Source organism: Trichechus manatus, unplaced genomic scaffold (assembly GCF_000243295.1).
Source record: "Trichechus manatus latirostris isolate Lorelei unplaced genomic scaffold, TriManLat1.0 scaffold00069, whole genome shotgun sequence".
Classification (NCBI taxonomy): domain Eukaryota; kingdom Metazoa; phylum Chordata; class Mammalia; order Sirenia; family Trichechidae; genus Trichechus; species Trichechus manatus.
The window spans coordinates 8,481,451-8,506,935 of NW_004444005.1; the positions used below are offsets into that span (position 1 = coordinate 8,481,451).

Sequence of the window (25,485 nt, forward strand, 5' to 3'; positions counted from 1 at the left end):
CTCCCCTGTCCTCACCTCCCTCTCCTCTGTGCGACCCTCCTCCCCCGTCCTCACCTCCCTCTCTGCGACCCTCCTCCCCTGTCCTCACCTCTCTCTCACCTCTGCGGCTGCTCGCTCGCCACTTGCTCGATGGGAATGCGAGCCCACGGCAACTTCATCTCCTTTGGAGGAGTCACGGCCCCACACTTCTCAGTGATCTGCTCTTAGTGGGTCCTACGTGCCCGGACTCTCGGGGCGAGGGGAGGGTATCAACAGGTCCCCGGCCCCGCGCCGCCCTGACGGATGGTGATGGTGGCGACGTCCGCGTGTTGTGAACCGTGGAGCCACAGGCGGTAGCTAGAAGAGTGGGGCCAGACCGCGCTGCTCTGAAGATGTCCTCTCCTCCCGGCTGTGCCAGGACAGCTGTCAGGCGACACGTGGGATGAAGTACCCAATGGTGGGCTGCTAGTTGAACCACTTCTGCATTGTCTTTCAATGAGTGACCGACTGCTCCACTAGAGCGCTGGCATTTCTTCTCGGCCTCCAAAGGAAGCCCCATGGGTGTTTAGGGTCAAGGAGCTGAGATGAACTGTCTGTCTGAAAGTCATCTGTGGGCCCCTTCCGGTGTGAGACCTTGTTCACTAGTAACGTTTGTGGAGTCTGCTTTCTACCACCTTTGGTGCTAGGCACTTAGAATATGCTGGTTCATGACCTTGGGTAAGATAAATGACTCTCTCCTCTGTGAAATGGGAGTAACACCTACTTCACAGGGTCACTAGCAGGATTAAATGGGAGTAACACCTACCTCACAGGGTCACTAGCAGGATTAAATGACACATCAAAGGGTCTACCCTAGACCAAAGGAGACCTGGTGGCACAGTGATTAAGAGCTCAGCTGCTTACCAAAAGGTCAGTAAGTTGAATCCGTCCAGCAGCTCCACAATAGAAAGACCTGGCAATCTGCTCACATAAGGATTACAGCCTAGGAAACCTTATGGGGTGGTTCTACTCTGCCTTCTGGGGTTGCTACGAGTCGGCATTGACTTGACAGCAACAGATTGGTTTTTGTTTGTTTACCCCAGACCAGCACATAGTAGATACTCAGAAAATGGTAGTGGTCATTAGTACATGTGGCTGTTAGGTGCTGTCGAGTCGGTTCCGACTCATAGCCACCCTGTGTACAGCAGAACAAAACACTGCCCAGTCCTACACCATCCTCAGAATTGTTTTTGAACCCATTGTTGCAGCTACTGTGTCAATCCATCAGGTTAAGGATCTACCTCTTTTTCACTGACGCTTCATCTTACCAAGCATGATGTTCTTCTCCAGGGACTCGTCCCTCGTGATAATATGTCCAAAGTATGTGACATGATGTCTTGCTATCCTTGCTTCTGAGGAGCATTCCAGCTGTACTTCTTCCAAGACAAATTTGTTGGTTCTTCTGGTGGTCTATGGTATATTCAGTATTCTTCAAAACCATAACTCAAAGACATCAATTCTTCGATCTTCCTTACTCATTGTCTAGCTTTCGCATGCATATGAGGCGATTGAAAATAATAAGTGAAGAGGATTTGAAGCATTTACCGATGAAGATCAAAGACTGCAGCCTTCAGTGTGGATTACACCTCAGCATAAAAATCCTCACAGCTGGAACAATAAGCGACATCATGACTCAGGTGTGGCAGACCCGAGCCACGGTTTTTTCAAAAAATAACAACTTTATTACTAATAAAAACAAAAAACTATAAAGCACTAAGAAGCTTAAATATCTTAAGTTACAGCAAGCAGGTGGCAATTCAACATCCAGGTTGACAGAATGCTTGAAGGAGATTGACAGACCCCCGTGTCAGACAGGGCATCTTCACAGATGAGGGGACCCATGTCTAAGAGCTTTTCGAGCTCCCTCTCATCGAGGGTCATGAAGGGCACTCCATTCAAGGAGAGGCATGCAGTCCGGTGCTCTTCAGGCAGGTCAGAACAAAATCTAGAGGACCGAAGGGCAAGGATTTTTCTATTTCTGGGTAAGTGTCATGCAAGGCAGGAACAGAGCTTTTTTCTTTACCAGTCTTCTCAGTCATGTTGGCAGAGAAGGTTGGCTGCTTTCGCTTGAGGAATCCGCTAGTCTTCACTGACTTTTCTGTAGCTCTGCTGACAGTTCTTAAAGCCCTTCTGGCAGCTTTAGGTAGGGCATACGGAGCATCAGATATCTTACCAACATGTATTGAAACCTGAGCTCTCCCACCTAAGGCTTTATTTTTTGGAGGAACCAGTCCCTAGAGAAGGACAACATGCTTGGTAAAGTAGAGGGTCCGCGAAAAGAGGAAGACCCTCAACGAGATGGATTGACATAAGGGCTGCAACAGTGGGCTCAAGCATAATAACAATTGTGCGGATGGTGCAGGACTGGGCAGTGTTGTATTATGTCAGGGTCGCTATGAGTTGGAACCGACTCGATGGCACCTAACAACAACAACACTGTTAATAATCATCACAGTCACGCACACTCTTGTAAAAAGTGCTAAATAGAGGTATAGGCAAACTGTAAGCACATATAATTGTGAGAAAGGGGGAACTGAAGTTGTAGAGATGATGGTGTTTCAGCTGACACAAAGCGAGAGTAGGACTTCAGTAAGCAAAGAATGGGAGGTGCTAGGTAAGGAGGAAAGTATTTCTGGTGGAGTCCCCAGCATAGAAGCTCAGAGGCATGAAAGTGTTGGCTGGGCCTGGCCCGAGGGAGGTGAAGGGGCCCTGGGCGGAGCAGTAGGTTGAGCCCTGATTATGGGTGATGTTACATTAGGGACTTTAGGCAATGTGGAGTAGGCATTGTGGAGCCCATGGAGGTTTCTGATGTGGGGAGTGGAGGTGTGTTTTGGGAGACGTGGAAGCTGATTGGAGGGAAGAGACCGGCTGTGAGGAGACCAGAAATATTTTATGACTGGAAGGTAAACTCTCCCTCCGCCCCAGACTGGACAGCTTTAAATCCCAACCTTCCTTGGGCTTTGCTCATCGGTGGAGGAAGCTGATGGACTTAGCAGAGGAAAAGTGTGGTCCTCTGCTCTTGACATGGAAGATGTTCCCTGTCTTGGAGATGCCCGTTCTGCTGTGTGCCCCCTGGAAGTGTAAGGGTGGGCAAGGCATCAGGGCCCATCCTAGGGTTTCTGATCTGTGCCCTGATAGTGTGTTGTGAGGATGGAGGCTTTTACAAAGTGCAGCAGATGCACAGGGAAGGAGCGTCGAAGTTGGCCGGGAGAGTCCAGTTGCCCCAGGACTCAGCTGAGCTCAGGGCCGGGGACAGAGGAGGGACCGCCAGGCCAACCAGTGGGCAGAGGCGTGGGAGCTGCCTGTGTCCTCCCAGGGTGACTTTAGGTCCTCTTCTCTCGTCCTCCTGTCCCTCAGGTTACCAGGTGACAGGGGTGTTTATGAAGAACTGGGATTCCCTGGATGAGCGTGGCGTTTGCACTGCTGACAAAGACTGTGAAGATGCTTACAAAGTGTGTCAGATTCTAGACATCCCTTTCCATCAGGTGTCCTTCGTGAAGGAGTACTGGAATGAAGTGTTCAGGTGAGCGCCGCAGACACACCCGTGGAGGGCTTGTTGCTGCGATGTGAGTCCTCGTACACCAAAGGATGCCCTGGTTGGCCGGGTGAACTCCCGTGCGCCAGCCTCTTCCTTGGGTGTGGTGCCGTGTGCGGGGTGAACTCTCGTGTGCCAGCCTCTTCCTTGGCTGTGGTGCCGTGTGCGGGGTGAACTCCCGTGTGCCAGCCTCTTCCTTCGCTGTGGTGCCGTGTGCGGGGTGAACTCCCGTGCGGCGGCCCCTTCCTTGGCTGTGGTGCCGTGTGGAGGGGTCTTGGCCACCCTGGGGACCTCGCTCCATCATAGGGCGAAGCCTGGATCCCAGCGCCCTCCTAGGCTCTCATTCTGTTATTTTACCACCTTCCAGAAGCGTCTTCAGTGCCTTCTTGAACCTAGTGATGTCTCTGTTGCTAAATCCGGTTAGGGAAGTGAAGGCTGCCACCTGCCCTGGGAGCTGCCGCAAGGAGAGGCTTGATGCCCAGACAAGATGACATGGGTCAGTGATTCAGGGAGATCTGAGAAGTCATGTGACCCACTCCCCGTGCCAAAAAAATCTTAACATAAAGTCTCATCTCACCCCAACAAATAGCAGTAAGTGTTTACTGTAGTAAAGGAGTCCCTGGGTGGCACTAACGGTTAATCAACTCAGCTGCTAACCGAAAGGTTGGAAGTTCGAGCCCACCCAGAGGCTCCTCAGAAGAAAGGCCTCACGACCTTCTTCTGAAAACTCAGCCACTGAAGACCCTATGGAGCACAGTTCTACTCTGCACACATGGGGTCCACATGAGTCAGAGTCAACTCCATGGCAACTGGTTAAGTTAACCCTTCTGAAGTGAATACCCTAAAACTCTTAATTTCTCACTAAATCTTGCTAGAATAGTACAGAGAGACCTGTGAGAGCTGGAATTTGATGGACCTGCCTTGATTTTCCAGGTCCCGCCAGCTTTCCCCCTTTGACGATGCTGTCTTTCCACTTTTCTGTCGCTCTCTATTAGTGGAAAGTACTTGAGTATCCTTCTCTGACAGATTCCAGCTTTTGCAGGCTACACTGTAACAGCCTCCTCCCACATCCAGCCAACCTGGTAGATAGAGCAGAAATCCACTTGGTTAGGAGGCGCTGACCCCACTTTCTGCACCCAGGGAGGAGTTTGGGGTATTTGCCCAGGCCGAGATGGCAGGATGGCTCATAGGGCCCAGGATTATAGATCTGGATGATGTTACTCCTCCTCGTCTGAGCCTTCCTCTTTGGAGAAGGCGAGGGAGCAGATGTCCAGTGAGTCCCCCACAGCCCCTCTTCCCCTCCTCTCCTGACCCCAGGCCCCTGGGAGCCCTTGGGGAGACAAGAGTGGCCGCAGAGCCACAGCCACAGGAAATGACGCTGTGTTTAGTATTCATCCAGGTTTGTGCATCAGCCCAGACTTAAGGGAAAGTGCGGCTGGCTAGATACAGGTATTTGATGAGAACGCTGAAAATGTCCTTACACGGAACCGCTTCTGTTTTGCAGAAAGAAAATTGTAGTTTTGTTACGATGTGGAGACACTCTTTAAGTTAAACAAGTAATTTAACTTTTTTTTTTTTTTGAGGAATGTTTTATGCTTAGAAATGTAAAGGTTTTTTTTTTTTTTAATTTCAGTGATTTTTTAAATGAGTATGAAAAAGGAAGGACTCCGAATCCTGACATAACGTGCAACAGACATATTAAATTCAATTGTTTTTTTCATTATGCTGTGGATCACCTTGGTAAGTAATTGGAGTTATTTTCATTTGTTTTTTTAAAATCATAGATGTTCAGAGATAACCAGGAGCAAAAACTTCCTTTCTGAAGGAGAGGAGGCAGTGCAAACAATGGTATTATTTTTTTTTTTTTACCAAATACTCTTAGTTTTAAAATGATACTTAACTTGTTTCAAAAAACAAATTCATAAGGATTCTTTGCTACCTTCGTAACTTATTTTTTTAATTTTTTTTGTTTATTGTTATAGTTTAAGTGGAAGTTTACATTTCTAAGTTAGTCTCTTATACAAAAATTTATACATACATGTTATGTGACCCTAATTGCTCTCCCTATACTGTGACAGCACACTCCTCCTTTCCACCCCAGATTTCCCGTGTCCATTGAACCAACTCTTAACCCTCTCTGCCTTCTCGTCTCACCTCTGGACAGAAGCTGCCCATTTAGTCTCATGTATCTAGTTAAGCTAAGAAGCACACTCTTCACGAGTATCATTTTATGTCCCACAATCCAGTCTAATCTTTGTCTGAAGAGTTGGCCTCGGAAATTGTTTCAGTTCTGGCCTGACAGAGAGTCTGGGAGCCATACTTTCCAGGTTTCCCCCAGTCTCAGTCAGACCATTAAGTCTGGTCGTCTTATTAGAATTTGACTTCTGCAGCCCACCTTTCTCCTGCTCCATCCAGGACTCTCTCTTGTGTTCCCTGTCAGGGTGGTCATTGGTGGTAGCCAGGCACCATCTAGTTCTTCTGGTCTCAGGCTGATGAAGTCTCTGGTTTATGTGGCCCTTTCGGTCTCTTGGGCTAATACTTTCCTTGTGTCTTTGGAGTTCTTCATTCTCCTTTACTCCAGGTGGTTGGGACCAATTGATGCATCTTGGATGGTCACTTGCAAGCTTTTAAGACACCAGATGCCACTCACCAAATTAGGATGCAGAACATTTGCTTAATAAACTTTGTTATGCCAGTTGACCTAGATGTCCCCTGAAAGCATGGTCCCCAGACCCCCGCCCCTGCTACTCTGTCCCTCAAAGTGTTTGATTGTATTCAGGAAGCTTCTTCGCTTTGGTTTAGTCCAGTTGTGCTGACTTCCCCTCTAGTGTGTGCTTGAATGATAGTATTTTAACAATGGTATTTTGTATTTCATTCTGAGTAAGAAAGAACTTTCTGGTGATTTGCAAATTATAGGATCCTTGGGAGGAGAGAGTGGGCCTCTCCATCATGGACCTCAAAAATGTGAGGACATGTACGGTCATTTCAGGAAAAGCAACTTCAAAAAGTCTGAGAAAAGATACGTTTGATCAGTGGCCAAAAACTTGAGAAGTGACAGTGCCCAGGAGGGATAGGAGATTCTTAAAAAGTAAGATTGTGAATTTCAATTGTTTATGACCTTAAAGGCATAACAACAACAAAGAAAAACAAATGAAGAATTAGTCGACGAGTGTCCCTGGAAGGTTAGAGCTTTGGGAAAATGCCAAAGACAACAGAAGAGCTTTTAAAGGCCTGGTCAGAGCAAGAACACAGGTGGAAGAGGCCCACTGTGGGGAGGGCACCAGGCAGCGGGCACGACTGTGTGGTTTCTGTGTGACTTTGTTTCACTCTAGCAAGGAGAAGGCTCCGTCAACCAAGAGCCAAAGCTGTGCAGAGGTGGCTGCTGCCCACAGGAGACAAGGCAGCAGCTCGTCTTTAGATGACTTGTCTCTGGTCTGTGGGACTCAGTGGGGCCTTGGGCATCATCAGGACCGGCCCTGCCTGGCTGCCTTTGCAGAATCTCCCTGCCTCTCACCTGCAGCCACCAGACACAGCTGTAGGCTCAGCTCTGCCCTAAGCTCGGGTTCCTGACATGATTGCGTCCAGGGGGAGTTTCTGGAGCCCTCATTCGGGGCTCAGCAAGCTCGGCACTTAGCCATCCTCTTCAAGAGTCCTACTGAGACGTTTTCTCTTGCTTCCACAGTGAGCTTCTGCTTTGTTCTGAGAAGAGGCTGCTGTCTGTGCCCTGATTCTGGATCCTGGGTCTGTCTTTTGTTTTTCTGGGCTGGGTGCCATGTTTAATGCTCTGCTCCAAGCCCAGCCCATGGTCAAGGCCCAGCCTATGGTCAAGGCCCTGCTCCATGGTCAAGGCCCTGCTAGCAGCTGACAACCTGCCTGCCCATCTGAGTCTCCAGATTTTGTCTGTTCCTAAGCGTCTCCTTTCTAGATGCCACTTGCCTATCAGGGCATCCCTATTTCTTTCTGTGACTTTTATTTATTTATTTATCTTTTATTGTGCTATAGGTGAACGTTCCTAGAGCAAATTTGTTTCTCATTCAAAAATGTATACACAGGTTATTTAGTGACATTGGTTGCAATCGCCACAATGTGTCAACACTCTCCCCCTTTCCACCTCAGGTTCCCCGTGTCCCTTAGTCCAGTTTTCCTGTCCGGTCCCTGCCTTCTCATCTTTGCTTTCGGGCAAGTATTGCCCATTTGGTCTCGTATAGTTGACTGAACTCAGAAGCACGTTCCTCCCGTGTGTTATTGTTTGTCTTACAGGGCTGTCTAATCTGTAGCTGGCAGGGAGACTCTGGGAGTGGCTTCAGTTCTGAGTTAGTAGATGTCCAGGGACCCTATTTCTGTTTCTTGAACTCCCCTGATTCTTGCCCCGAATTGTTTACTTAGACTGTGGTTTGGTATCTGCTGTACTTTGTGAATTCCGGGTTTTTCTTCCTGTCCCCTGCAGTCGGGGTCACCGTAACGAGCTAATGAAGTTCCAGCTACTGGCCTCTCGGTTTGCTTTGTCCCCTTCCAGCTCACCCTGCCATGCGTGCCACACCTCAGGACTTGCCTTTCTGTGCCAGTGACCCAGTGGTGGCCTCAGAGTGTTTGCAGTTTTGTCCTGTCAGCACTTAGTAAGGACTTGCCGGAGGACAACGAAGACGTGCAGATCCAGTGTCTGTAACTGACCTGAACTGAGGTGATGACGATGAAATGTCGGTTCACGGCGCTAAACAGTCAAACAGTGCTGACAGGTGCAGTTTAAAAAGTCCTGCGCTGACACCCAAACGTGAGACTTAATAGCAGTAAAGGCAGAGTTTGCTAGTTTGGCTCAGTAGTTAATTCTCTTAGTACAAGGCTGAGAAGACCTGCCTTGGTTGCCATTTGTGCCCCAGGGATCTGGGGACTGTGGTTGACCCCAAGCTGAATGTGAGCGAATAGTCAGATGTGCTTGTTGTGAACACTGGTGCGGCAAATGACCAACCAGCGCAGGAGAAGATACCCAGTGTCATCAGACGTTAGGGAAATAGAAGTCAGAACTATAGTGAGATACTACTTTCTGACATCCACTGGAGTGGCCATAAAGAATAAAATAACAAGTTTGGGCAAGGATATGGAGAAATTGGAACCCTCATCCATTGCCGGTGGGAATATCAAATGGTGCAGCTGCTGTGGAAAACAGTTTGGTGGTTCCTCAAAAAGTTAAATATAGCATTATCATCTGACCCAGCAATTCCACCTCTGGGTGTGTACTCAAGAGGATTGAAAACATAGTTTACACAAAAACTTGTACCCAAATGTTCATAGCAGCACTATTTACAATAGCCAAAAGGTGGAAATAGCCCAAATGCCCATCAACAGATGAATGAATAAGAAAAATATGGTGTATGTATACAATGGAATATTGTTCAGTCATAGAAGGGAATGAAGCATTGGCCCATGCTACCATGCGGGTGAACCTTGAGAACATGAGGCTGAGTGAAAGAAGCCAGACCAGAGGCCATCGTCTTGGTCATCTAGTGCTGCTGTAACAGTAATAGCACAAGTGAATGGGTTTAACAAAGAGAAATTTATTCTCTCACAATTTAGTAGGCTAGAAGTCCAAATTCAGGGCGTCACTTCCAGGGGACGGCTTTCCCTCTGTTGGCTCTGGAGGAAGGTCCTTGTCATCAGTCTTCCCCTGGTCAAGGAGCTTCTCAGCACAGGGACCCCAGGTCCAAAGGATGCGCTAATCTCCTGGCTCTAGTTTCTTGGTGGTGTGAGGTCCCCGTGCCTCTCTGCTTGCTTGTCTCTTTTATATCTCAAACGAGATTGGCTTAACACACAGCCTAACCTTGTAGATTGAGTCCTGCCTCATTAACATAACTACCTCTAATCCTACCTCATTAATATCATAGATGTAGAATTTGTAACACATAGGAAAATCACATCCGATGACAAAATGGTAGATAATCACCCAGTACTGGGAATCATGTACTAGCCAAGGTGACAGATATTTTGAGGGGATACAGTTCAATCCGTAACAGCCACATATTGTATGATTCCATTATATGAAATATCCAGAAGAGTTACCTCCATAGAGACAGCGGATTGGTGGTTGCCGGGGGCTGGGGGAAGAAGGGAATGGGGACTGACTGCTAATGTATATGGGGTCTCTGTGAAAAAGTTCTGGAACGAGGTAGTGGTGATGGTTGTACAACGTTGTGAATGTACTTAATGCCGCGGAATTGCACACTTTAAAATGGTAACTTATATGTAATGTGTATTTTACCACACACACACAAAGTTTAGATCTGCTTGATGGTCAGATGATGTCAGGAAAAGGGAGAGGACAGCCCAGCAGAGGCCTGCCTGGTTAGACCACACCTGGTTGGTTACATTTGGTTGCAGTGTGTTCAAGAACAGCCGTAGATCCGTACAGAGTGTGGATTGATGTTGATTTTGAGGCTCTCTGGGACTAAGGGGTCTGAGGAACTACTGTAGGTGCTTTGAGGTCATCATAATAGCAGCCTGCAAGTGTTTGAGTTGGGATTGCATTCTTTGCACGTGACACCAGAGGGCAGAATTAGGATTAGCAAGAGAAAGATTGTCGCTCAGGGTAGGGGACAGGAACTGAGCTATTCAAGAGTGGAATGTGGAATGTTTGCCTGTCGAGAGTGCTAAGCTCCCTGTCACACAGCTGTTCAGGGAACCCCTGAGTGGCCATCCTCCGGGAATGCTGTGGAAAGAAATTCTCCTCGTCTGAGTGGAGTGATGGAGTGGTGCCTCTCGGTGAAACTGCGGGAGACCTAGACTCCTGAACGCAAGGTTCTCACAGAAGAATCCTGCCTTTGACGGTGTGAGTGGTTGTTCTTTAAGGAAGTAATTTAAGGTGATTTTTTTTTTTTTTTAATCTTGCTAATGAATCAGTTTTGGAGGAAGTACAGCCACAATGCTTCTTAGAAGGGAGGATGGTGAGACTTCGTCTTGCTTACTTTGGACACATCATCAGGAAACGCCAGTCACTAGAAAAGGCCATCATGCTTGGTAAAGTGGAGGGACACTGGGAAAGAGGAGACCCTCGGTGAGATGGGTTGACACAGTGGCTGCAGCAGTGGGCTTAGACATAGCAGCAATTGTGAGGATGGCGCAGGACCAGGCACCGATTCGTTCTGTTATACGTGGGCTCGCTATGAGCCCGAGCCGACTTGATGGCAACTCAGCACTACAATACAAAATTAGTCAAGATGTAGTAATATGTTCCTTATGTCCTTTTTCAAGAAGCCATGGTGGCGTGTTGGTTAAGTGTCCGGCTACTAACCAAAAGGTCGGCAGTTTGAACCCACCAGCTGCTCTGCAGGAGAAGGATGTGACAGTCTGCTTCCATAAAGATGCCCTTTGGGACAGTTCTACTCTGCTCCATAGGGTCGCTGTAAGTCGAAATCGACTCCCTGCAACGGGTTTGGTTTGGTTCGTTTTTCAGGCGGTGAACATACGCAGCAGTCCGTTCCTGGGGCTCTTGTTTTACACAGAGCTAGTTTGGTCGGTTAAGTGCTGAGTTGGTTTTCCTGCCGCACCTTCCGGGAGGAAGTCTCACAGTACTGAATCTCTGAAGTTTCCACACAATGAAATGTCGTAGACTAATCCGGGCCTTGGTAGGTTCTTCCACTCCTCTGCGTCACGTGGAAAGAAGAAATCGAGTAGGTTGGATGGACCTTCATTGTGATAAAAATAATACACATTTATTAAAGAAATTTGAAAATTACAGAACTGTCAGAAGAGGAGGAAGAATTTGTAGTTTCACTTCCTGGGATCAAACTGACCTGAGATTTTTCTTCATCTTTTTTCTGTGCATTTAAAAAACTGGGACTGTAGTGTATACGGAAGCCCTGGTGGTGTAGTGGTTAAGAGCTTCGTCTGCTAACCAAAAGGTTGGCAGTTCGAATCCACTAGGTAGTCCATGGAAACCGTAATGGGGCAGTTCTACTCTGTCCTATAGGGTCGCTATGAGTTGGAATTGACTCGATGACAATTTTTTTTTTTTTTTTTTTATAATAGTATATACGGTATAGATTTTCCCCTGCTTAACAATGTTACGGAGCCCTGGTGGTGCAGTGGCTAAACATTCGGCTGCTAACCAAAAGGTCGACAGTTCGAATCCACCAGCTGCTCCTTGGAGACCCTATGGGGCAGCTCTGCTGTGTCCTGTAGGGTCATTATGAGTCAGAATCAACCTGACGGCAACGGGTTTGGTTTTTTTGGTTTAACAATGTTACAAGCATTGTCTGATTCATTAAAAAATCCTTCACAAATAACCACTGTAATGGCACTGGAATCCCCCCGCCGCCATTTTGGTTATTTTCAGTTTTTCCGTAGTATAAGAAATACTAGAATGAGGTTTTTGTACTTAAATCTTTGTGGCGTTTATCTGATTATTTCGTTGAGCTAGAATGAATGAAGGGATAGATATTAACGTTTGAAAGTCTCTGAAAGTTGCAGTGTAACTTTGTAGCAAGGTTGTTCTCAATTTAAATTCACAGTGAATCTTTACAGGATCTTGTCCTTTGGTGGGGGGTCAGGTGTGGAGACTGTCCAGTGTGAGACTTCGTGTGTGACGCTTTTCCTGTCCGTGGCTCGTGCTGGCCAAGGCCAGTGAGCGCGAGGCTCACGTCTGACCCTTATGCTTCAACCCCTCACAGGAGCTGATGCTGTGGCCACAGGTCACTATGCAAGAACGTCCCTGGAAGACGAGGAAGTCTTCCAGCAGAAGCACATTAAGAGACCAGAAGGGCTTTTCAGAAATCGATTTGAAGTTAGAAACGGTAAGTCGGCAAGTCCAGGTCAGAGCCTGATTGTTGATGAACAAAGTAACTGTTTTGAAGTGTGACAGTGGGTTGTAATCTGAGCAGACCGCCATCCCTCCCTGGGAGGGCCTGTCTGGTTTCACGTTTGAGAAGTCGTTGCCAGGAGGGCCGTGCCCCCCGAGGCCTGTGATTGGGAACAGGAGACGTCTGGTCAGGTACCAGGGCAGGGGCTAGTGGAAAATGGAATCAATAATTTACAATCCAGCCGTAGGCTCCATGTGTTGGTGAGTTGAAGGTGCACATACCATTTGAGATATTTGACACTAGTGTTTGAGGCGGTGTGGTCCTAGCCAAGGCCCTGTTCCTGGCCGTGGAGTTTTAGAGGGCTTGAGATCAGGTGTCCTTCACTGCAGCAGTGAGATGGGACCTGGCGTTCTTAGCACAGGCCTAGCGGTTAGGCTTTGTGGCTGTTTACGAAGACCGTATATAAACACAAATTAGTTTGTAAATGTTGGAGAGAGCACAGTTTCTCCCTTCTAGAAGAAAGTCAATGCCAAACAGGGATGTGGGACGCTGCTGGGCCGGCCTCGCGTACCTGTGTGTGTAGAAAAACGAGCTCACGTCGTTAAGTGAAACACCGAACGGGCTCAGGGCCACCTTTCTGCAAGGAACCTCCCTGTTCCGGCCTCACCAAAGGATTGGCGTTTCTCGTCTGCAGCCTTGCACCCTGTCCGGCCGCACAGTCACCTGGGCATCACCGAATGGCCGATTCTCGAGCCTCCTGGCCCCAGGCCCACCTCTGGGCAGTGAGAGTCTCCGGGAGCGGGCAGATGCTTACACGTCTACATTTTGTTTTTGTCCTCAGCAATATTCTGAGGTACATATTCTCATCCCCGTGTTACAGGTACAGAAACGGAGGCTTGCTTAGGTCCTTTGCACCTAAGAGCTGGATTTGAATCTGGTTCTGCTTGGCTGCATAGTTGAGGCTCTTTCTGCTGCCCAGGCACTGCTGAGCGCTTCACTCGGCGTCACCAAGCCAGTGGGGGCAGCGGCAGGCGGGCGGGCACGGGGTGCCTTCTCTGTGGCCACTGTGCCTGATGTTGCTTGACTGCCCTGTTCACTTCTCTTTCCTTTTTCCTCCCCGCCCTCCCTCCGTCCCTCCTTCAGTCCCTCCTTCACTCCTTTTCTCCCCCCCTTCTCTCCCTCTCCCTCTCTCTTTAAGAAAAGCGGGTGTGCTCACAGCAGAAGGTTCTCGCATAACTTACGACTCCGGCCCAGACAGGGCGGCACTGACCTTTGTTGGGGCTCGTACTCTGTCTGTAGGCTGCAGCACGGCCAGGTCTTCAGCCTGGAGTCGGGCCTACCCTGTGTTTGCCCTGATGCTCAGGTGGGTAGGGGGACTGGCCCTCCCAGCTCCACCCTGGTGCTGGTTTTCATGGTCCTGGGCTCATTCATCCAGGAGGCGCCTTTGTTTCAGGAAGACACAGGTTTGAATGCAAAGCCTGGCCACTTGGGAACGCCGCTGCAGATTCACCAAGTCTCACGTCCAGAGCATTCTGAGGGCTTTTTTCCATGCTGACACACGCCTGCTGTCTGGGCCTTTCCCGGGGCCACAGGGGCTCTGAGGCTCTGCCGATGGCGCTGCACACTCTGGGTTAGGAATGATGGGTTATCTTAATATTCTCACAGCGTCTTTTGTTTCCAGTGTGTTTATTAGGCCCAGAGAGCCTTTGTGCTTTAGTCGTACTTAGTTGCCCTGGGAAGCTCGGATAGGCCACCTGGTCTGGCCTGGGGAGAGGACCCAGCAGGGCAGAGAGCCTCGCTCAGGTCCCTGGGCCTGGCCTCCTCTGTAACCAGCGGCACTGCGCCTGGCCTGGCCTGGCCGAGTGGCCGCGGGCCTGGAGGAGCTGCTGGGTGTGAGAAAGTTCTTGCGCAGACCAGCCCTCAGCAGCTGTGCGTTCCTCTCCACCTCCTTCCGTGATGGTCGTTCAGTTCAGGAGTGGCCACTTTGTTTTCTCCAAATCACAGAATTTGACTTTGTTCTAAAATAACCCAGAACAAGAAGATAATGCAGATTGCTCCCCGTGCTCTGAGGCTTTTATACACACACACCCTGTTTGACTGAATTCCGTTTTGAAATAAAGAGTAGAATTTGGCAAATGGCTTGGTTTACTCGATGACCTGGTGACTGGATTCTACTTTTCATTGTTTATCTGGCTTGTTGTTTTATGCATAGAAAGTAATAGAATCGAGATTAGGAGCTTGGATTCAGCTTCCAGCCCCACGATTTTGTACCCAGATCCTTTGGGCAAGTCTTTAATTGTCTGAGCCTCAGTTTCCTTGTCTGTAAAATGGGGATGGTTCCATCTCACATGGCTGGTATGAGAATCAGTCTTGAGCTCAGGGATGGAAAACACTGACTACACCCAGAGCTGCCACACTCGTGACTGTCACCACCGTCCTGTGTACTGTTCTGTTCAAACTTGTCTCATGGGTGGCACGCTCTGTCTGACTTGCTGAAGCTTCTCTTACCCTATAGCCGTTGAGTCAATTCCGACTCATAGCAACCCTATACGACAGGGTAGAACTGCCCCATAGGGTTTCCAAGGCTGTAATCTTTACAGAAGCAGACTGCCCCATCTTTCTCCCGCAGAACGGCTGGTAGGTTGGTTGGCAGCCGAGCACTTAACCACTGCACCACCAGGGTTTCTTCGGCTTCTCTTGGCTCTAGGTAAAGATGAGAAGTGTTTAAAGAAGCCCTGATACTGATATTCTTATGCTTTGGTGTCTTTCCATTGATCCTTGAACCCCAGAGTGGGGAGCCAGATGGCTCCAATCATGGAGTTCTGTGACCCAGCAGACAGGCAGCCACATCCTTGTGCTGATCTGGGCCAGAGATGGGAGGTCAGTCCCTTCCTGAACCAAGGCCATGTGGCCAAGTCAGTCCCCTTGCAGCATTGCCTCAAACCCTAAAGATGGTCTTTACAGTAAAACAGAGAACACAGGAGGAGCTGCAGAAGGGCATCTGACAGATGGCAGCTTGGACTGTAAACAAACACCATTTTTACCAAGAAGGGATATGTGGTTAAAAGTACAGTACTGGGCACTTCTGCTCGTCAAGTCCTGCCCCATTCCACCTTGCATCCTGGCTACTCAGGGGACCATGATCAGCATCCTTCAGCTGCTGCCACCATCCCCAACACCCGGAGGCTTTCTTTGCCCATGCAGATGCCTGTCATCCCCAGGCCAGAGTGAGAGGTGCATTTAAGCAGGATAAGATGGCTCCAGCAAGTGACCAAAATACAGAATCAGATGACCTTCTAATAGAAGAAAAAGCAGTGGAACTAGCTGATACAGGATTCAACAGACTAATATTTAGCGCTCTGCAAGAGATTAGGAAAGACATCAAGGAAAATGCAGACAAAATCAGGGAAAACACAGAGAAAGCCAGCCAAAATCGAGAATAAAACAGACAAAGCAATAGTATTCAGGAAAATAATAAAAGAACAAAATGTCTAAATAAATAAACAATTCAAAACCTTACAAAAACAGCAACTGGAAATGGACAGCTCATTCAGAAATGGACAACTCAATAGGTTTAGGAGCAAATTTGAAACAGTGGAGGACAGAATCAGTGAAGTTGAAGAAAACTCCATGGATGCCCCTTTGTTTAAGGATAAATCAGAGAAAAGAACGAAGGAACACGAAGAAAACCTAAGAATTACGTGGGACACAATCAAGAGGAAAATTTGTGTGTGATCGGAGTTGCAGAACGGGGAGAAGGAAAACATGGAGAAGAATTGTTGAAGATTTGCTGGCAGAAAACTTCCCAAATATCATGAAAGATGATAAGTTGACCGTCCAGTATGCTCAACGAACCCCATATAGAATAGACCCCAAAAGAAAGTCACTAAGAAATATCATAATTACACTTGCCAAAACCAAAGACAAAGAATCCTGAGACCAGCTCAAGAAAAATGAAATGTCAGTTACAAAGGGGAAACTATAAGACTAAGTCCCCACGTGTCTGTCAGCTTGTCGTACTCTGGGGGCTTGTGTGTTGCTGTGGTGCTGGAAGCTATGCCACCGGTATTCAGATACCAGCAGGGTCACCCAGGGCAGACAGGTTTCAGCTGAGCTTCCAGACTAAGACAGACTAGGAAGAAGGACCTGGCAGTCTACTTCTGAAAAGAATTAGCCAGTGAAAACCTTATGAATAGCAGTGGAACACTGTCTGATATAGTGCCAGAAGATGAGCCCCCCAGGTTGGAAGGCACTCAAAAGACGACTGGAGAAGAGCAGCCTCCTCAAAGTAGAGTTGACTTAATGACACGGATGGAGTCAAGCTTTCGGGACCTTCATTTCCTGCTGTGGCGTGACTCAAAATGAGAAGAGACAGCTGCAAACATCCATTAATAATCGGTACGTGAAATGTACAAAGTATGAATCTAGGAAAATTGGAAATTGTCAAAAATGAAATGGAACGCATAAACATCGATATCCGAAGCATTAGTGAGCTGAAATGGACTGGTATTGGCCATTTGAATCAGACAATCACATGGTCTTCTATGCCGGGAATGACTTGAAGAGGAATGGCATTGCATTCATTGTCAAAAAAGAACATTTCAAGATCTATCCTAAGTACAGTGCTGTCAGTGATAGGATAATATCCGTACACCTACGAGGAAGACCAGTTAATATGACTGTTATTCAAATTTACGCACCAACCACTAGAAGATGAAGAAATTGAAGATTTTTACCAGCTTCTGCAGTCTGAAATTGATTGAACATCCAATCAGGATGCACTGATAATTACTGGTGATCGGAATGCGAAAGTTGGAAAAAAAGAGGAAGGATGGGTAGTTGGAAAATACGGCCTTGGAGATAGAAATGATGCCGGAGATCGCATGATAGATTTTTGCAAGACCAACGACTTCTTCATTGCAAATACCTTTTTTCACCAACATGAACGGTGACTATACACATAGACCTCGCCAGATGGAATACATAGGAATAAAATCGACTACACCTGTGGTAAGAGACATTTATGGAGAAGCTCAATATCATCAGTCAGAACAAGGCCAGGAGCCGACTGCGGAACAGACCGTCAGTTGCTCATATACAAGTTCAAGCTGAAACTGAAGAAAATTAGAACAAGTCCATGAGAGCCAAAGTACGATCTTGAGTATATCCCACCTGAGTTTAGAGACCATCTCGAGAATAGATTTGACGCGTTGAACACTAATGACTGAAGACCAGACAAGTTGTGAAATGACATCAAGGACATCATACATGAAGAAAGCAAGAGGTCATTAAAAAGATAGGAAAGAAAGAAAAGACCAAAACGTATGTCAGAAGAGACTCTGAAACTTGCTTTTGAACATAGAGTAGTTAAAGCAGAAGGAAGAAATGATGAAGTAAAAGAGTTGAACAGAAGATTTCAAAGGGTGGCTCGAGAAGACAAAGTAAAGTATTATAATGACGTGCAAAGAGCTGGAGGTCGAAAACCAAAAGGGAAGAACACACTCGGCATTTCTCAAGCTGGAAAAACTAAAGAAAAATTCAAGCCTTGAGTTGCAAAAGTGAAGGATTCTATGGGGAAAATATTAAACAATGCAGGAAGCATCAAAAGAAGATGGAAGGAATACACAGTCACTATACCAAAAAGAATTGGTTGATGTTCAACCATTTCAAGAGGTAGCATATGATTAAAAACCAATGGTACTGAAAGAAGTCCAAGCTGCACTGAAGGCATTGGTGAAAAACAAGGCACCAGGAATTGACAGAATATCAACTGAGATGTTTCAACAAACGGTTGCAGCGCTGAAAGTGCCCACTCGTCTCTGCCGAGAAATTTGGAAGACAGCTACCTGGCCAACTGACTGGAAGACATCCGTATGTATGCCTATTCCCAAGAAAGGTGATCCAACCAAATGCGGAAATTATTGAACAATATCATTAATATCACACGCAAGTAAAATTTTGCTAAAGAGCATTCAAAAGTGGCTGCAGCAGTATATTGACAGGGAACTGCCAGCAATTCAGGCTGGATTCAGAAGAGGATGTGGAACCGGGGATATCATTGCTGATGTCAGATGGATCCTGGCTGAAAGCAGAGAATACCAGAAAGATGTTTACCTTTGTTTTATTGACTATGCAAAGGCATTCGACTGTGTGGATCGTAACAAATTATGGATAATATTACAAAGAATGGGAATTCCTGAGCACTTAATGTGCTCATGAGAAACCTGTACGTAGATCAAGAGTCAGTTGTTCGAACAGAGCAAGAGGATACTGCGTGGTGTAAAGTCAGGAAAGGTGTGCATCAGGGTTATATCCTTTCACCATACCTATTCAGTCTGAATGCTGAGCAAATAATCCGAGAAGCAGGACTATGTGAAGAAGAATGGGGCATCAGGATTGGAGGAAGGCTCATTAACAACCTGCATTATGCAGATGACACAACCTTCCTTGCTGAAAGTGAAGAGGACTTGAAGCACTTGCTGATGGAGATCAAAGACCACAGCCTTCAGTGTGGATTACACCTCAACATAAAGAAAGCAAAAATCCTCACAACTGGACCAGTAAGCAACATCATGATAAATGGGGAAAAGACTGAAGTTGTCAAGGATTTCATTTTACGTGGATCCACAGTCAACACCCATGGAAGCAGCAGTCAAGAAATCAAAAGACATATTGCATTGGGCAAATCTGCTGCAAAAAACCTCTTTCAGGTGTTGAAAAGCAAAGATGTTACCTTGAAGACTAAGGCGCGCCTGATATTTTCAGTTGCGTCATATGCGTGCAAAAGATGGACAATGAATAAGGAAGACTGAAGAAGAATTGACACCTTTGAATTGTGGTGTTAGAGAAGAATATTGAATATACCATGGACTGCCAAAAGAATGAACAAATCTGTCTTGGAAGAAGTACAAGCAGAATGCTCCTTGGAAGCATGGATGGTGAGACAACGTCTTACATACTTTGGACATGTGATCAGGAGGGATCAGTCCCTGGAGAAGGACATCATGCTTGGTAAAGTAGAGGGTCAGCAAAAAAGAGGAAGACCCTCAACGAGATGGATTGACACAGTGGCTGCAACAGTGGGCTCATGCATAACAATGATTGTGAGCATGGCGCAGGACCGGGCAGTGTTTTGCTCTGTGGTACAGGGGTTGTTATGAGTCGGAACCAACTCGACAGCACCTAAACACAACAACAACAAGCTCTGATTACTCCGCAGAAACTATACAGGCAAGAAGGCGATGGGATGACACGTATACAACCTTGAAAGAAAAAAACTACCAACCTAGAATAACATATCCTGAAAAACTCTCAAATACGATGGCAAAATTAGGACATCTCCAGATAAACAGAAATTCAGGGGATTTGTAAAAACCAACCCAAACTTACAAGAAATATTAAAGGGAGTTCTTTGGTTAGAGAACCACAGCATCGGACAGCAGCTAGAGTCTAGGACACAGGACAGGATCAGCCAGAAAGCAACCTAGTAAAGAACTCTCAGTAATAAAACAAAGCTACAAGACTTAAAACAGGGAAACAGATCATTGTGGAAATGACGGCAGTGTCAAGACAGCAAAAGGAATAAACTGTGTAGGTACAGAACTTTCAAACGGAGAGGAAGTCAAAGCGGTATCATGTGATATCAAGGGTCTCCAGGCAATATAAAAGACTGGTTCAAACTTAGGAAGATGGGATAAATTTCAAGGTAACCACAAAGAAAGTTAACAAACCTACTCATCAAAAGAAAAACATACAGTCTCAGTAGACACAAAGTGTATAATAACAAAAGAAAAATCCACAAACAAAAGGAACTCAGCACAGGAAAGTAAGAGGAACAAGGAAAACATCAGCACCCCCCCCCCAAAAAAAAACACAACAATAAACGCATAGCTATGGAGAATCCCACTGTAAGAGAAAAAAGAAAGTACGGTGCTGGGCAATGAAGAGAGCCCTGGGGAATGCCCGGGGCACGAAGGCATTCTGACCACGGGAGAAAGCCCAGCCGACACCACTTCAGTGGAGCTTTCTCTGAGTTAGTGTCTCCTCCCGTTTCCCCAAATTTGCCTGAGCTGAGTTGAGACTGGCTCCTTTTTCTCACTTCAGGACGTTTTCTCATGTGACTTTTCACCTTTGAAAATATTATTATCTAAAGTACGAACTAGAGTACATTTCCTTCTCACGTAAAAATCTGCTTTCCCTGTATTGTTTTTCAATAGTAGATGAACCAGGGGTGAGAATTTTCCTGATACTATCCACGATTTTTTTTTTTTTTTTTTAATTTTCCTAGTAATCTGCCAATGAGTATTGGTTTTTGTCTCTGACAGACCAGGGGTAATCTTATTTAAGTAAACAGAACATTATTAAAGGCAAAGTGTCTTTTTTTTTTTTAAATTCCTGTAACATCTTTGTTCTTTGCTCTTGGCAGCGGTAAAACTCCTCCAGGCAGCTGACAACTTTAAAGACCAGACCTTCTTTCTCAGCCAGGTTTCCCAGGATGCCCTGAGGAGAACCATCTTCCCTCTGGGGGGATTAACAAAACAGTTTGTAAAGAAAATAGCTGCTGAGAATAGACTTCATCACGTGCTCCAGAAAAAGGAGGTATGATTGGGCGGTTTGCCTCTAATTAGTTACATGTTTACGTTGACCATTTGCATGGTACAAGGAAAAGCAGGGGCCATGCCTTTTATTAGCAAATCATTGTCCCTGAAGAAGACATCCATTTATCCATCCATCCATCCATCCATTCATCCATCCATTCATCCATCCATTCATCCATCCAACCTACCACCAACCTATTCACCCACCCACTCACCCATCCACACATCCATCCACCCACTCACCCATCCATTTACCTATTTACCCACCCACCCATCCATCCATCCACTCACCCATCTACTGCCTAACCACCCATCCATCCACCTACCCATCCACCATCTCCCCTGCCCACCAGTTTACCTATTCAGGTTCCAGGTGTTGCTCTGTGTAGGAGCTGAGGAGCTATGGGGCTGTGTGGGCCAGGCCCTGCCCTCGTAGAACCAGTCTCCTAGAGGGAGACATGGTGTGAAGCTGTCTGGCGGATGTGGTAGTGGAGAGAGGTCTACTGCAGCTCCGTCTTCTGGTGCTGGAAAAGAGCGCCAGGGCTGAGTCTTCCCTTCCCGCCTTCCCGCTGAGGCTTTCTCTTCTGGCCCGGCTGATCCACTTCTTGCTCCTTCTGTGGTCCCTGTCTCACCCCTATGCTCATGGGATGGGGGCCTGAAGGGCTCGACAGGTCTAGTTTTCTTTCTGCTGCTGGAGGTTTGCTGCACTCCTTTCCCAGGCTTACTTCCTGCGGCAGCTGGTCTGACTTCCTGCCGCAGGGGCTGGAGCCTGCTGGGCATAGAAATGAAGCAGCGTTACTTATTAGGTGATACGGTCCAAGTCTTGGAACCTTAATAAACACTGGGAGGACTAAAGCATGCTGCAGGGGGACAGCAGGTCTTTGCCCGGAAGGGGGTGGGGCTGAGGGCAGGTGGGAGGGCCGAGGAGGCACTCCTCAGGGTTTCGGAATGGAGCCCAGCCTCCCTCCCGGCTCTGGCTCTGGCTCTGAACACCTCCTGTATCCTGTTGGCTCACACGGGCCTCCTCTCGTTTCAGAGCATGGGCATCTGCTTTGTTGGTAAAAGAAACTTCGAGAATTTCATTCTTCAGGTGAGTGTTGTTTGAAGCAGAGGATGGAGCCGTTGTTTCTGCCCTGGGGCGGGTCTCCTCAGTAACAGCTGTTTCCTTTCCAGTATCTGCAGCCTCGGCCTGGGAACTTCATTTCCATAGAAGACAACAAGGTCCTGGGAACACATCAAGGTGAGGTGCTGCCCAGGCTGCTGTCCCTCCAACTCCTGAGTGAGGGTGAGCCTCAGTGCCAGGCAGTTAGGACACCTGGGGCCCTGTCAGCCGGTGGGTCGTGGGGGATAGTCTGTGGGAGGCAGACGTCTAGGGCACAGGCATTTAGTAGTTTCGACTAGAGACTTTTATGTTTCAAGATGTGGTCTTCTTTTTTTTTAAATAATATTTTATTGTGTTTTCAGTGAAAGTTTACACGGCAAATAGATTCCCGTTTAACAGTTTTCTACACAAATTGTTCCGTGACACTGATTACATTTTTTCACAGTGTCTTGGTTATCTAGGGCTGCTATAACAGAAATACCACAAATGGATGGCTTTAACAAAGAGAAATTTATTCTGTCACAGTCCAGGAGGTAGAAGTCCAAATTCAGGGTGCCAGCTCCAGGGGAAGGCTTTCTCTCTCTGTTGGCTCTGGGGTAAGGTCCTTGTCATCAATCTTCATTGATCAAGGAGCTTCTCAGCTCAGGCACTCCGTGTCCAAAGGATGTGCTATTCTCCTGGCTCTTGTTTCTTGGTGATATGAGGTCCCCATGTCTGTCTGCTTGCCTCTCTGTTTTATGTCTCAAAAGAGATTGGCTTAAAACACAATCTAATCTTGTAGATTGAGTCCTGCTTCATTAACGTAACTACCGCTAATCCCATCTCATTAACGTTATAGAGATAGGATTTAAAACACATAGGAAAATCACATCAGGTGACAAAATGGTGGACAATCACAATACTGGGAATCATGGCCTAGCCAAATTAATACACATTTTTTGGGGGATGAAATTCAATCCAAAACTTTCCACCCTTTGACCTCCAAAAAATTCATGTCCTTGCCACATGTAAAATACATTCACCCTCTCATATCATAGCAAAAGTCTTAAATCATCTCCAAGTTCAAAACCCAACAATTCCTCTTCCTCTGTGAAATCTAGGATACAAGTTATCTGTTTCCAAAGTACAATGGTGCAACAGCGACAAGTTAGGCATTTCCATGACAAGTGGGAGAAATTGGAGGGAAAGAAGGGATAACAGGCACCAAGTAAGTCAGCAGAACACATTACATTAGCCCTCAAGGCTTGAAAATGATCCTGTTCTCTGAGACCATTTGGACAATAGCCCTGCCCTCCAGACTCTAAGGATTGCCCACACTTTCTGGATTCTGAGTGGAGATCCCTCCGCCCTGGGCTTCAGCTCCGCCTTTCATGCCCATTGGAACAGCAACTCTGCTCCTTCAAGTTTGGGTGGCCCCATTCTCCTAGTCTGAGTGGCAACTCCATCCTTTGAGACCCCAGAGGCCATGGCTCCACCATTTGAGACTACAGAGGTCGTGGCCATACCTTCTGAGACTGAGGCAGCTCTGCTTCCTGTGTTCCTTGTCTCTTCAGCTTCTGCTTCCTGGTTCCTTAGCCTCTTAGTCCCTCTCTGCCCTGCTAGGGCAAGTGTTCCAAAGCTCTGTAGCTCCCCGATAAGTGCGTGGAGTCACCCCACACTGCCAGTAAACTTTGGCCAGAAGGCAGTCAGCTCTCTTGCTCCATGGATCGGCAAGCCTAACTCCACCAATAAGTGCCCGTAGGTACCCCGCTCTGCCAGGAAGCCTCCTGCCAAAGGTACTCAGCTCTCTCCCTCCGTGGGTCAGCTCCAGTGCCATCTTGTGCTGGTCTCCTGGTTCTGCTGCTGCTAGTTCTGTGCTACTGCTTCTCGCCGTCCGCGTCCTCTCCAGTGTGACAGCTCTCCTCACTTTCTCTGCGTCCTCACCGGAATTGCCTTTGACATCCGTGATTCTACCAATAGTCTCTTCAGGGCAATCTAGTCTTTTACCATTAGGCACTTTAAAACTCTTCAGCCTCTACCTGTTCAGTTTCTAAACTGCTTCCACATTTTAGGTATTTGTTAGAGTAGCACCCCACTCTCAGTACCAAATTCTGTCTTGATTATTGTCATGGATTGTATTGTGTCCCCCCAAAAAATATATGGATTGATTGGCAAGGCCATGATTCCCAGTATTGTGTGATTGTCCACCATTTTGTCATCTGATGTGATTTTCCTATGTGTTGTAAATTCTAATTCTTATTAACATCATAGAGATAGGATTTACAACACATAGGAAAATCACATCAGATGACAAGATGGTGGACAATCATACAATACTGGGAATCATGGACTAGCCAAGCTGACAGATATTTTAGGGGGACACAATTCATAACACACAGTGTGTCAGTATTCTCATTATTTCCATTCTAGTTGTTCCGTTTCCAGTAATCTAGTTTCCCCACCCACTTGGCTTCTCCTCTTTGCTTTAGAGTAAATGTTGACCATTTGAGATCATTTTTTAAAGAAGCAAAGTACTCACAGGTGATACTCTTTTTTTTACAGAGCAAACTAATTTCTCATCAAACAACTAATACACATATTGTTTTGTGACATTGGTTGCCAACTCCACGACATGTCAACACTCTCCCCTTCTCAACTTTGGGTTCCCCATTACCACTTTCCTGTCCCCTCCAGCCTTCTCATCCTTGCCCTTGGGCTGGTGTGCCCATTTAGTCTCGTTTTATCTTATGGGCAGTAGTTGGGAAATATGACCTTGGTAATAGAAATGATGCCGGAGATCGCATGATAGAATTTTGCAAGACCAACGACTTCTTCATTGCAAATACCCTTTTTCACCAACATAAACAGCAACTATATATGTGGACCTCACTAGATGGAATGTACAAAAATCAAATCGATTACATCTGTGGGAAGAGACAATGAAAAAGCTCAATATCATCAGTTAGAACAAGGCCAGGGGCCAACTGTGGAACAGACCATCAATTGCTCATATGCAAGTTCAAGTTGAAACTGAGGAAAATTAGAACAAGTCCATGAGAGCCTAAGTACGATCTTGAGTATATCCCACCTGAATTTAGAGACTATCTCAAGAATAGATTGGCGCGTTGAACACTAATGACTGAAGACCAGACGAGTTGTGGAATGACATCAAGGACATCATACATGAAGAAAGCAAAAGTTCATTAAAAAGACAAGAAAGAAAGAAAAGACCAAAATGGATGTCAGAAGAGACTCTGAAACTTGTTCTTGAATGTCGAGTAACTAAAGCAAAAGGAAGAAATGATGAAGTAAAAGAGTTGAACAGAAGGCTGACTCGAGAAGACAAAGTATTATAACGACATGTGCAGAGAGCTAGAGATAGAAAACCAAAAGGGAAGAACACTCTTTGCATTTCTCAAGCTGAAAGAACTGAAAAAAAAAATTTCTATGGGGAAAATATTGAAT

General features: G+C 46.7%; 1 protein-coding gene across 1 annotated transcript in view; it reads left to right on the forward strand.

Annotated features, from left to right (window-relative positions):
- The window catches only part of TRMU (tRNA mitochondrial 2-thiouridylase), a 32,780-nt gene that overhangs the window by 1,032 nt on the left and 6,263 nt on the right, over positions 1–25,485 (forward strand). The window contains exons 2-7 of the mRNA XM_004380064.2: positions 3,376–3,541; positions 5,187–5,293; positions 12,214–12,336; positions 20,768–20,940; positions 21,976–22,029; positions 22,113–22,179. Coding sequence (XP_004380121.1) covers positions 3,376–3,541; positions 5,187–5,293; positions 12,214–12,336; positions 20,768–20,940; positions 21,976–22,029; positions 22,113–22,179 — 690 coding nt within the window. The remainder of the gene's footprint in view (positions 1–3,375; positions 3,542–5,186; positions 5,294–12,213; positions 12,337–20,767; positions 20,941–21,975; positions 22,030–22,112; positions 22,180–25,485) is intronic.